Source organism: Eretmochelys imbricata, chromosome 27, assembly GCF_965152235.1.
Source record: "Eretmochelys imbricata isolate rEreImb1 chromosome 27, rEreImb1.hap1, whole genome shotgun sequence".
In the NCBI taxonomy this organism is placed as follows: domain Eukaryota; kingdom Metazoa; phylum Chordata; order Testudines; family Cheloniidae; genus Eretmochelys; species Eretmochelys imbricata.
The window spans coordinates 13,197,305-13,211,204 of NC_135598.1; the positions used below are offsets into that span (position 1 = coordinate 13,197,305).

General features: G+C 45.3%; 1 protein-coding gene across 1 annotated transcript; it reads right to left on the reverse strand.

Annotated features, from left to right (window-relative positions):
- Positions 1-12,087: 12,087 nt before the first annotated feature.
- Positions 12,088-12,870, reverse strand: LRRC3C (leucine rich repeat containing 3C). Its single transcript, XM_077806558.1, has one exon. The coding sequence runs from the start codon at positions 12,868-12,870 to the stop codon at positions 12,088-12,090; it is 783 nt and encodes a 260-aa protein (XP_077662684.1).
- Between the last annotated feature and the right edge of the window lie 1,030 nt (positions 12,871-13,900).

Below are 13,900 nucleotides of genomic sequence, written 5' to 3' on the forward strand. Positions count from 1 at the left end.
TATGACGCATTGGTACATCTTTTCATGTAATCTTAGGGCACTGGGTTATTGTTTGGTCCCTTATGTCAGCATTTCTTAGCTCCAAGGCCTAAAATAGCTAAGCTAAACTCTTGTAGGCCTCAGCCTACAGGCCTTTCATTTCAACCCTACTCACTTTCACTTAGATACCTAATACATGATTATCCTTCTAACTACAGATCAGTTTTATACTTCTATAATCCTTCAATTTAACTCTATTTAGCATACGATTATATATAACATAACATGTCAGTTAATTATAACATCACACAATAAATGAACAATAAACTAAAATCATTGGCTACATGACTCAGAAACTTAGCAAATTTCCTTTGGAACTCCACAATTGAGTTAAGGGTTGCGGGGGGTGGGGGGGGAGTTTTGGTGATTGTCTGCAAAGATGAGGAGGGGACAGAGTAGTTAAATAGACATGGGAAGTATTGGACAGGAGACTGGGAAGGAGAAATGGATGAGACTGTTCTTAAGTCAAATATCTTTTTATTAACACCCCTAACCTAGGTAATAAATCCCATTTATAGGATCTGGATTCTTTTATTTTTCCATCAATGAGCTAGTACGGTTGTTCTTTTATATAGACAACCAATGGCCCTGTGAATAAAACAGGGTCCCTTTTATTGAAGACAGTGTAAAATCAAACAAGTCTATTTGCTTTCCAACAGGAGACAATGAGCTAAGGTTCTAAGCATTGGAACAATAGATTAGGTGCAGCTCACAGGATTCCCTACTGGTTAGTAGTGTTACCTTCAGTAGGGGAAAGTTACCAGCACCCCCTGCATTAAGTGAAAGAGACCGGGGTCTGTCAAAAAGGTTCCTCTCCTTCCCCACTTGAGACCCAATTAAACTGGTTGTTAGCTAGAAAATGCCAACAGGGAATTCACCTCTGCAGAGTCCACAGTGTCTGACCATGAGCTTGTTGTTCCAAAGCTAATTACCCAGCAAATAGCTTGTTGGTCCAAGATTCTGTGCCATCCATTGCTATGGGTGCCAGAAGACCCAGACAGGGAGAAGGTGGCTCATAGACCTTTCTTCTCTAAGTCTCCATCTCCATAAGCACCAAGTGGGGCAGGCCAGTGATGGCAGATGGGTGCCTTCACATACACACATCCCCCTCCTTCCACAGCTGATCCCTGAAAGGTCAGAGGAAAGTGCCAGAGAGGCTAACTTGTGTAGACAAGAAAGGACACAACCACGATCCATCTGGGAGCGTATCATCTGTAGGAGTGTGGCCGTCAAAACAAGTCACGTCATGTTTGTGTCTGGAGCAAGCCATGTGATACAGGAGGCTAAATTTCCCATGAATGGGAGCTGTTGTTCCACGTGCAGTCATGAGTTTGACCCTTTGTGGGACTGGGAAAGGTCACCTGCAAACTGCAGTAGCGATGACAATGGATTTGTCCACCAGCAACAATACCTTCTTCTACTATTAGCCCTAGTATAATGCCTTGTGTTAGCTTAAGATGCTTGCCCATTACTGGCAGCCAAAGGTCTTTCCAGCCCTGCACTGGGTGCAGACTGATCACTGCAGGGGTCAGGAAGGACGTTTTTCTCCTATGTGTAGACACCTCCAAATTATGAAATCCCAAGGAGGGAGGGAGCACAGACATACACTGTGTGTTCTTTAGCCTGGCTGCTGGCCTTGTGCATCCTTCAGTACCAAATTTGACAAATTGTTTATGCTTTGGTACACAGAACAATATGGTCTAGTGGCCAGAGCATGGAACTGTGCACCAGGACTCCTGTGTTCTTTTACTGTCTGTGCAATTGATGGACCTCTTGGACAAGTCTCAGCTTTAGATTACGAGTGTTATAAAGCACATATCATGAGAATTAATGTTTGCAAAAGGCCTTGAGATGAAAGTTTCCCTGTAATGTAAAGACAACAGTTTATTAGCTACTTATCTCTTCCTCTTAGGGGCCTCTGAGCTACGCCCCTGCTTTGTTTTACTGCTGCTCTGCAGCAAAAAATAAATAAAAAATAAAAAAAAATCAATGCTTATCAAACAGAAACAAGATAAAATATGGATTGCTCAGCCAAAGAGCTACCAAAGGGACATGTTATAACTATGTGTGAGTATATGAAAGGTGTAGGCCATAAGGAGAGAAGGGAATTGTTTAAAGTGGTGTGGGGGGGGGGGGGAAAGAGGTTGCAGCCAAGAACAATGAAGTGAAACTGGGCCAAAAAACAAACAAACAAAAAAACTACACTTATTGATGGAAAGTTAAAGGAAAATTAACTTATTAACAAATGGGCCTGTGAGTGTCTTTGGTTATGGTGCTGTTCTGCAGATTCGTCTGCAAAATTCCCTCTCCGGAGCTCTGACAGAGCGGGGAGGGTTCTCAGATGGCGAGTGTCTAAATAAAGGAAGCAGTCACGCAACTGAGCTTGGAAGAACAGTTCTTTCGCATGGTGCAATTTCTCCCGCCACCTGCTGACTTCTCTGCAGCCCTTGATGGGGGTAGCAGAGTTGCAGCCCAATCTGTTTCAATTAGGAGATTTTTAAAAGATATTTAAGCATCTAAAATTTGGTGCCTAGTGGGATTTTCAGAAGCATGTCAGTGCCTAACTCCCATTGATTACAATGTGAATTAGGCACGTAGGAGCTTTGAATGTCCCATTAGGTGCCTATCTGCATCTTTAAGACCTACATACCTTTAAAGATCTGGCCCATTTTCCTTCTCCATCCTTTGTGTACCGATCAGGTGCAATAGTCATGCCATGCAGTGGATTGGGCACATGCGGCTGAAACCAAAATGAATCCTCTATGTACACAAATTGCAAAGGGGGAAAACAAATGGCTTCCTGGGCCTATAGTTAACAGTTCTGAACAGATGCCACAGCTAAAGCTATGCACGGTACAGAGGAAGCGCTGGTGGTAGCTGGCATGCTCACTTTCTGAGAGGGGAATATGAATGACTGTAACCTTACAGCAGCCTCCCTGGGGTCCACCAGTGCCTATGGGAACCAGTCTGAGAGGAGAATGGTTCAGAGGCAAAGTCAAAGTCATTGTCATTGAAGAAAGAAGCCAGGAAATATATATATATATATATATATTACACACACACACACACACACAGTCTGTCTGGGGGTAGTTCAGATCCCACTGCACTGAGCATGGTATAGATGTTTAGAGGCAAAGAGAGGGAGAATAGCGTCACGGAGACTGGCTCCCCTCTGTGGTCCAACGCTCGCTTACATCCAGCTTCAGAAGACACACCTCAATCCCTTTGAAAATGGGGATCCCCGTTCCCCCCTCCTGTAGCCCGGTAGTTCTGCTGTGAACAACATCACTGCAGTGATAGTTGCTAGGGCACTACTAAAAATAAACAAACAAGCAAGCCACCCTGTGGTGCTAACACATGGGAGATTCCCCTAAACCATGGCCTCCCCTCCCCTCCCGGGTATAGGATTTATTCACTCCAGTTGTTGTAGGCCAATTACAATTAGAACAAATTAAACAAATGTTGCTGATCTGGCTGGCTCACCCTCCCACCCCCTGCTTCAGCAAGAGCTGCCTATCTAATTTCAAACCTCTAAGTGACGTGAATTATTCTGATCCCGAGCATGGTCTCCTGTCTGCAGAAACTAAACTGCTGTGTGTTCATTAATTCAAAGCTAAGGTAGGATTACCACAGCACTAGGTGACAACCTGGGATTAGGTGATTTTATTTCTAAAAGCTCCATCCTCTTAACAGAAAACAGAATGCAAACAATGATCCAGAAAGGTAGGGGAGGTAGGGTTTTGGGGCCAGGGAGCAGGGCTCCACCAGCGTGAATGATAAGGGTATTTGCATTCCCTAAATGTCATGAGGACTACCCCATAGGAAACTAACCAGCTTTTCCTGCCTATGATGTTAAAGATATGTTATCAGCTTTGTGGGAGGCATTGGAAACAGACAGAGGCAATGTTTTCTAAGGGAGGATTTGACATCACCACCATCACTGTCTGCCCTTTGCTCAGCCTGGCTATAGAGACAAAGGAAGTCTCTCTCTGCTCATAGGGAAGCCTTGTTCTGTATGTACAACCCCAACACCTACACAGAGAGTCAAAAGCCAGAAGGTACCATCATGATCAACTAATCTGACCTCCTGCATTACACAAGATGGACATGGAGATGCAAACAGAAGCAATGCAGATAGCAGCGCCCCTCATACCAATATACTCTGGGATGCGAACAGAGAACCAAATGTATACATTTCATACAGACACCCCCAAAAAGCCAATGGACATGCTTTTACATGAACGCACAACACCAGCATACACACACACAAGAAACCATTACATATGCACACACTTCAGGAGACACAGACAGACATACAGTACTTATGCAGATACGCTCAGAGACTCTCTCACACAGAACGAGACTACACACTCACATTTGGATACACGGACTTGCCTATTCTGCTTTCTTTGGGACACTTCCTCTTTTATTTCCTTCCTGCTGCTGTACTTGCCCAGCTGTTCAACACTTTAAAAAAAATAGTATTTAAACACCCCTCTCTTTTACCCTGGCTCTCAAGGACAAGTAGCAAAATGTCTTCGTTTGCCAGCTAATCAAAAGAATATTGTATAGAACACGTGGCTGCTCTAACAATACCCCCCTAGCACTTCCTTAGATCCCTTCAGGGATGGGTTCTAGCTGCTATTTTTAAATTAAATAAATGGAAGGAGGGTTTATTAAAACATGGACAGATCTTCTGAATTTGGGCCTCTATCTTCCAAAGGTCTGGCAGGAACTGAGAATGCTGCTGTCCATATATGGTAAATCTACACTGCAAAAAAAAAACCCACAGAAGCAAGTTGCCAAACCTGGAACAACTGACTCAGGTTTGTTCTTTGAGGTTAAAAATTGCAGCATAGCCATTCCCACGCTCAGGCAGCAGCTGGGCTCTGAGACCCACCTCAGTCACAGGCTTTCAGAACCCAGGCTCCAGCACATCGCAAGTCTACACCGCTCTTCTTAGCCTTGTAGCAGAAGCCCTGGGAGCCCAGGTCAGTTACCCTGGTGTAGCAGAGTGCTGAGACCTGACAGGTGGGTTCACCCTCTAATCAGAGTAGCCTCAATTAGTTCCCTCAGTGAGGGCTGATTGAATAATTAGGTAATCAGAAGGAGAGGATGGGGAGGTAATAAACTAATTAGGCCTCAGCTGGCTAACCTGATAAAAACCAGGAAGGCAGGGTTAGGGGGAGGACAGGGCTAGCTGAGTTTAGAGTGTCCCTAGGGAGATCTCTTTTCTGCCAGGGCCTTAGTAAAGGGGGTGAAAGATGCATGGATGTAAAATTGTGATGTTGCACTATACTGGTGGTAGTAGAAGGGTTTAGAATAAAATACAAACTGAACTCTAAAAGAAAGTGGGTCTGAACAGTCTCTGGGGTATCAGAGAATGGGGACAGAGTGTTGCCCCATCAAACCCGGGCTCTGAGACTCTGGGTTGTTTTGATTTTTGTTGTGTAGACATACCCATGGTCCACTTTTCTGCCCTGTACAGTCCTTCAGACCCAAAATACACCATGTCAATTGTGCATGCAGGGCTGGATTCAAATTTCATTGAAGCAGATGAAAAGACTCCCATTGACTTTGGCTCTGGACATAACGAGTGGGGGAGAAGCTCCTGCCTCAAATCGTACAGCAGCATACACTCTGGAATAACCACTGGCCATGTATAAATGCTACTAAGCTCTCTCTAAACAGTAACAGGTTCTTCCGAGCTTCCTCTATATCATAGAATCATAGAATATCAGGGTTGGAAGGGACCTCAGGAGGTCATCTAGTCCAACCCCCTGCTCAAAAGCAGGACCCATCCCCAATTAAATCTTCCCAGCCAGGGCTTTGTCAAGCCTGACCTTAAAAACTTCTAAGGAAGGAGATTCCACCACCTCCCTAGGCAACGCATTCCAGTGTTTCACCACCCTCCTAGTGAAAAAGTTTTTCCTAATATCCAACCTAAACCTCCCCCACTGCAACTTGAGACCATTACTCCTTGTCCTGTCCTCTTCCACCACTGAGAATAGTCTAGAACCATCCTCTCTGGAACCACCTCTCAGGTAGTTGAAAGCAGCTATCAAATCCCCCCTCATTCTTCTCTTCTGCAGACTAAACAATCCCAGTTCCCTCAGCCTCTCCTCATAAGTCATGTGTTCCAGACCCCTAATCATTTTTGTTGCCCTTCGCTGGACTCTTTCCAATTTATCCACATCCTTCTTGTAGTGTGGGGCCCAAAACTGGACACAGTACTCCAGATGAGGCCTCACCAATGTCGAATAGAGGGGGATGATCACGTCCCTCGATCTGCTCGCTATGCCCCTACTTATACATCCCAAAATGCCATTGGCCTTCTTGGCAACAAGGGCACACTGCTGGCTCATATCCAGCTTCTCGTCCACTGTCACCCCTAGGTCCTTTTCTGCAGAACTGCTGCCTAGCCATTCGGTCCCTAGTCTGTAGCTGTGCATTGGGTTCTTCCGTCCTAAGTGCAGGACCCTGCACTTATCCTTACTGAACCTCATCAGATTTCTTTTGGCCCAATCCTCCAATTTGTCTAGGTCCCTCTGTATCCTATCCCTGCCCTCCAGTGTATCTACCACTCCTCCCAGTTTAGTATCATCCGCAAATTTGCTGAGAGTGCAATCCACACCATCCTCCAGATCATTTATGAAGATATTGAACAAAACCGGCCCCAGGACCGACCCCTGGGGCACTCCACTTGACACCGGCTGCCAACTAGACATGGAGCCATTGATCACTACCCGTTGAGCCCGACAATCTGGCCAACTTTCTACCCACCTTATAGTGCATTCATCCAGCCCATACTTCTTTAACTTGCTGACAAGAATACTGTGGGAGACCGTGTCAAAAGCTTTGCTAAAGTCAAGATACAATACATCCACTGCTTTCCCTTCATCCACAGAACCAGTAATCTCATCATAGAAGGCGATTAGATTAGTCAGGCATGACCTTCCCTTGGTGAATCCATGCTGACTGTTCCTGATCACTTTCCTCTCATGTAAGTGCTTCAGGATTGATTCTTTGAGGACCTGCTCCATGATTTTTCCGGGGACTGAAGTGAGGCTGACTGGCCTGTCTGTTTATCCTTACTGTTTATCCCACACACCCAAACCAAGATCCCCTACAGCAGCATTAATTCAGAGGATCGCTTTTAAATGGGAAAGTTCCTGCAATTTTGTATTCAGTTAGGGCACTTCAGTGCCAAATAGAATGTTGACCCAAAAAAATGGAAGGAGTTCAGAGAAGAGCCCAGAAATGATCAGGAAAGTTGAGTGAGGAAAGATTTTAAAAGTTAGGAAGTTATGACTTGTCTAAACAACAGCTAAATGGTAGGGAAACATGGCAAATGTCACTCTAGAGGGAAAGGTATTCTTTACAGTGATCCACAGAGCTCTTTTTCAGCCCTCCCAAGGAAGATAGAAGTGCAAACAAATATAATTTTATATATTTTATATGTGGTACTTAAAATGATGTCAATATACAAGTAAACGGAGTTGCTCTTGACTTCGTGGCAAGTTGCCCATGGGTCCTGATGGTGTCGCAAAAGATGCAGTGGTGTATAAAAAAATTTGGCAAAAGCAAGGACTGTCGTTCAGCCTCCCTGAAATCCTGTGGGTGTGTTAATCATTGTGATCTCTACGGGGCCTTTTAGTTGACTTGTTCATCTTTTTTCCTTCTTTTGTCAACAATGCCTCTGAAGCAGCAGCTTCAAAAAGAAGCCAATTAGCTGTGAATTCTAAGGTCACAAAGTCAGCTGTGGCTTCCACACCACCAGGTAATTGAAAAGGTTTCCACTTATCTCCGTCACCAGGTCACCAGAGCACCGAAAAATTAGTGACTCATTTGTTATTACAAACATGGGCAGTAAACAACTTCAAGGGATGCTTAGAGATTCCTGCCCCAGCTTTCTATATAGGGGCAGTACCAAATACATTCCAGGTGGGCAACAGGATTTTGTCTTCCCAGAGGCTCTAACCAGAGTGGATTCCATGAGGACATAAAGAAATCCAGTCCAACTTCCTCCACTATTTATGTCAAATAGATGAACTGACTGAGAAAATTCCCTTTAAGAGTCTGACGTGATTGCACGGCTTGCTTACTGGGATTTTTCACCAGCCACATGCAAATCCTGTACTGGATTTTAATGCCTCTTAGGAAGTGGATGGGGTTAGATAGTGGCCCTGGGAAGAGAAGCTCAAAGGAATGTAGGAGTTGCCATAGTAGATCAGATCATACTTCCAAATCTCCTTCCATCCTGAGGCAGATTTTCATTGTTTCCTTTAAAACAGAAATAGCACCAAAAGCAAATTTAACAAATCTTGCCTTTTCTTTCCTGGAAATCACAATTGTAAACGGCACCATCACCATGTCTTGCTCTCAAGGGTTGGTAGTGGGATGACCTCTGGTCACCAAAACTGTGACACTGATGTTAAAACATAAGAACCTTTTGCTTTTATCCTGATAGGGATAAAGTGCTGAGACCAGGATTGGAGGTAAGATACACAGATTCATAGAGTTTAAGGCCAGAAGGTACCATTAGATCACTTAGTCTGACAACCTGTATAACACAGGCTACAGAATTTCACCCAGTATTGAGCCCAATAACTTATGTTTGGCTAAACATCTTCCAGAAAGGCATCGGGTCTTGATCTGAAGGCCTTTCAAGAGATGGAGAATCCACCATTTCCCTTGAGAGTTTGTTCCAAATTTGTCTTATTTCTAATTTCAATGTGTTTGGCTTCTGCTTCCAGCCATGGGTTCTTCTTATTTCTTTCTCTGCTAAATAAAGGTCAAGCCACTTAGGCAGCTACCGAGGGCTATTTTAGGAATAGCTCCAGCCTACAACTTTCCTCCCCATCCATGACAGATTTGTGGGGGGGTCGGAAAGTCTTCTCCTTTAGGGATGATCCCAGCATTATGTCTACACTGCACCAAAAGCATTGAAATGTCTTGCTTTAATCCTGGCCGAGCCGGGGAGGTGAAATAATTGCCATGAGAACAACATTTCCTACCGTTCAGAGGAGGGACACAAATTCCAAAGTAAAAGTCAACTTTATTCTCATATAAAGTAAGAACATGAACTGTCTATTTAAGCACATCGTTTGGTCAGATGTTATCAAGACATAATCCCACACAGTGAGCGTGCCCTGACCACCATGTTTTAAACCTGGCAACCCAGAAGATCACAATTCTACTGGGCTTTTGTTACAGAGCATAGATGTCAGGGGTACAGGGGGTTGATGGCTGGGGGGGGGAAAATATGCAGTTCATTAATTCACGTTTGGTTTTAATGTGGACATCTGGACAACCCAGGTCATTGAATTAGCTGCTTTCAGCCTTCCATTTTCCAGCACATCAGATAGATTTGTAAAGGGAAAACTTGTTAAACGATCTTCACTTTCAATGCACAAAAGTGGCATCAGACGGAGTCAAAAGGTGTTTGTGCATGATGCAGGAACCCTGCAGATGTTTGGAAAGTAGGCACTTCTGAATATATCTGAGCAGCTCTGAGGGCATTTGTGCATGGGACATCAGATTTTCTCATGAGCACCAAGTGAACTTTCGCTGCTTCCCACCTCTAAATCTCTTCCAGATCATTTGGAGATTTCACCAACTTCCCCTCCCCCGCTACTCAAATGTTGTTTTTGATTATTCTGGATAATTTGGTCTCATGCTTGTCAGGGAGGGGCCTGAACCTAGACCTAACATCTAAACACCCCCAAAATGTTGTGAGAGGTCAGTTCATCACTAGGATTTGAATCCATGTTTTTCTGCAGTAGGATCATCTCTAATAGTAATATAATATAATGGTTGGTTGCTGTCAGAACTACACAAGCAAGGAGAGAGACTTGAGGCCTGATCCAAAACCCACTCAAATCTAAGGAAAGATTGAGTTCAAAGAGCTTTGATGACCTTGACAGATTCAGGCAATTTACCTTTAGTCCGTTTAGACTGGATGCAACAAAACAAAACAGCTTTGCAGCCTTTTCGTCCTGGGCCAGAGGTAGATCCAGCTGTTAAATTTTAAGATTCTGGTTCCGGTTGCTTTTCTTTCTTTAAACAGCAGGTGAATCTTGATTCAGACTTTGCAGCTGTCCTCCATCAAAGGTCATCCCAAAACCTCTGATCCAAACACCCCCAAACCTTGGAGATAGTTCAATCAAGTTCCAAAATTTAGTGGTTCAGGCCCCTCTCTAATTATTGGATATTCAGATATTGTTTCTGAACATGGGGCTGGGGGGATTCTATGCCCCAGTACTGGAAACATAGAGAGGAGATGTTGGGGTTTTTGGTGAGGGTGAGGGATGAGGCCACTTGCCAACAGAGGAGAGAGAGAGACAGAAAGAGAAGAAGAAGAAAGAAACTTAGCTGTGGCTTCACTCTAACCCATCACATCCTTTTTTCTCCCAACATGTCACAGTGATAGGTCGACAAACTTGTGAGTCCTAAAGTAAACATGATGACCAAAGTCCTCTCTTCTGGAGGCAGTTAGATACAAGATGGTGAGGAAACTCCCCACTTCAAGGCAATGCCTTCTGGCCATGACCAGTATCCACTGGGAAAGTAGGAGACCCAAAGGGTCCTACATATTGAGCCAGCTGGGTGGTTTGGGCCGAAGCAGGCTGACTTGTAAATGTTTAAGCTACAGAGAGCCCTACCCCCAAATACATTATAAATCAGTTCATGTGGTTGGGGCAGGGAAGTAAGATTGAGGCTCAGCCATTGAATGCTAGTCACACCTCTGGTTTGGAACCCTTACTGCAAATGAGAAGATTCTCTCATGCCAGAAGGTGTGTCCCTTCCTTTGCATGTTCCAGTGCTGGAGAGACACACTGGAGCACGACTTTCCCAATTCACAGAGTCCTCCATCTAGTGGCTGGACCTGCTATGTGTATATCTTATATCCTACCTATGACTGAGACCCCGGGGGGACCCTCCAGGTCTATGGAAATCTCAGGGGAAGGGCTCTCTCAGCAGAATCCCAGCATGTGTTGTTGTGGCTGGAAAAACTCTGAGGATGGCTCGCATTTCGACTTTTCTAGTCCCGGCGAGCAGAAGTGAAGTAAACATTTCAGAACCTCAAAAAGCTCATTTCAGATTTGTTTCTAAAAGAGGGGGATATTTTAGGGGCACGGAGATGGATTTTATTTTATCCTAACAGACTCATCCATCTCTAATGATAAAATCCCTTTCTGCCTCATATCTCTGTTAGGGACCAAATTTATGAGGTGCAGAGCATCTTCAGCTCTCACTGACCTTACTGGCCCTTTGATGGAAGAAGGGGCAGATATTTTGGGTAGAACTTTTAACTCAAGATCCTATGAGGGGTTAGCTCATACCACCCTCCAGCAGTTGGGATTTGCTTTAATCTCTTTAGTTTGACGTGATACCCAGTATTCCCAATATTCTGCAAAAGCCAGGAGGACTATATAGTAAGGGTACAACACTGTTCTCTGAGACTCTGCAGTGTCTTCTTGGGGCATCGCCAGGTTGCTGGAAACATCCCTTCCTGAGAGTGAAGGAAGTAGACAGAGAGTATCTGAACCACTGATTTTTTTTAACACCTTAATGGAGTCCTGTAAAGTATATAAAATTCTTTTAAAATTAAGTTTAACATCTGAAAGGGGAATCATTTGCGTAATTACTGTATGCTTGAGGAGACACACTGGGTTTCTTTTCTTTTCCCTCTGTTATTCAACACAATAAACAGATGCCCAAATCCCTCATGGCTTCACTGAGCCCTCACTAATTGCTGTAGATCACAGCCCTGTTGGCTCTTGTTCTGCAGAATTGTGGATAGAGGCCAAGCCTTCCCTGCTCCTGTTTTGTTCTGAACACGCGGGGCTGGGTCTCCTGAAACCATCTGTTTATTTTCCAAAGGGCAAAACTAATGTTGTTGTTGTTGTTAACTAACAGCCTCTTTGGCCATTGTGTGTCTATGGAGCTGATTGAATACCCATGAAACTCAGCAGGGGTCTTTCCATGAACTCCCCCAGGGTCCTACGTTTGTTGGGGTTGCGGTAGGAGGGAGCGGTTTTTCAGTCACACCACGGTGCTGATGGTGGAGGACTCTTCTGACTTCCTCTGCTTGCTGGGCAAGGACTTCAGGTACTCAAGGTGCCGACGGGCGTCTTCTTGGTTCTGCCGGACATAGTAGACCAGGTAGGAGATCACCATGGCGAACCAGCCGAACATGGTGACCAGCATGGCTATGTCTGTAGTCTTTTTGTAAACACTGCAGAAGTCCATGTCTGTGACCACTTGCAGGAAGGGCTTTCCAATGTGCTCCTCCTTAGTAGAGGAGTCGCAGACGATGCTCCCAGAGGACCCAGCAACCAGGTCCACTGTCCTGATCAGCTCCTGGAGCCTGCAGTCGCACAGCCAAGGGTTGCTGGAGAGATTGACCTTGGCCTTCAGATTGCTAAAGACATCCTTATTGACCGACACCAGCTTGTTTGAGGACAAATCCAGGGAATGCAAGTGCTCCGACAAGCCCCGGAAAGCCCCACTTTCTATCCTGACAATGGCATTGTGAGACAGATCGAGCTCCAGCAGGACCGGCAGGTTCCGAAAGGCGTCAACGGGGAGGAAGGCAATCTGGTTGAAATCCAGGTAGAGCTTGTTAGTGTCGTTGGGTATGTCCTTAGGGACCTCTGTAAGCTGAGCTTTGCTGCACCGGAAGGTTTTATAACCGTCCTCTTCTGCATGGTAGCAGCCTTTAGGAAAGGTAGTGGCCGGATGGAAACAAAAGGTCATCAGGACAAAGCTCTGGAGCAGCAGCCACATGGTAACTGAGTGGCGGAGGTACCAGTCTACTAGAGGCATGGTGGGGTGTCTGCATAATCACGTGGCCACTTGCTTATCAGCTGTCTCTCTCTCTCAAGCGGTCCACTGGATTCATCGTATCTGAGTAAGAGATAGCAAGGGGAAAATATAAAACATGCTAGACAGGGAGAAATAACGTGGCTTTTATGTGATCCCAGGCCTTTATTCTCTCTAGCTGGTGTCTCATAATAGCACCCACCACTGTAGTAACTAAGCACCCCTTCCTGTTACACGACAGATGAATTATGGCTTCCAACATGGAGATCTGTCCTTGACACATCAGATGTGTCCAGGCCCAGAACTCGAGTCCCTGGAAAAGTAGCATGTGCATGTATGGTAGGGCAATGGCTCTCAAACCTTGATCTGTGGTCAGCATTTCCAAGCACTTTACCTGAATAACAGCCGCACCCAGAAACGTCTGTCTGGAGATCTCCGAGAGCATCACGAAAGGAAGCCAGGTATCCCCATCCCCATCTCACAGAAGCACAGAGAAGTGACACGACTTGCCCAAGATCATATTTATTATTATTTATGTGTATTACCGTGGTGCTGAGCAGCCCCAGTCAGGGGCCCAGACCCCGTTGCGCTAGGCATTGTGCAAACATACAACAGAAAAATAGTCCCGGTCCCCAAAAGACCAAAAGCTGGCTCTAGAAGCCAAGGTCTTCTGGCCCTCCTAGTCCCATGCCCTATCCACTGAACCAGGTCAGAACTGGGACATCCCAGCAGGTTGCTGTGGAAACAACAGTGATGCCTGGGAGCAGAGAGAGGCAGGTTAGGAGAATCAGGGCTGTTCACCTCCCTGAAAGGCCAGTGCTCCTGAGCTGTACTCCTTCCTGGCCCTAGGAAGATCACCAGTTTTTTGGCCAAAAAATGGCTATTACATTTCTCATTTCCATAATACGGATAAAGGCTCAACACCGTTGCCCCAGCACACCCTCTTCTGAGTCTAGTGAACCTACATGCATAGTGCTTTCCACTGTACTGTATGGCGTAGCCCAGTGGGCCAGCTTACCTGTATTATATTCAT

What these genes read in the sequence shown, in the direction of transcription:
- LRRC3C (XM_077806558.1), bottom strand. Translation starts at nt 12,870, where the DNA reads ATGCCTCTAGTAGACTGGTACCTCCGCCACTCAGTTACCATGTGGCTG.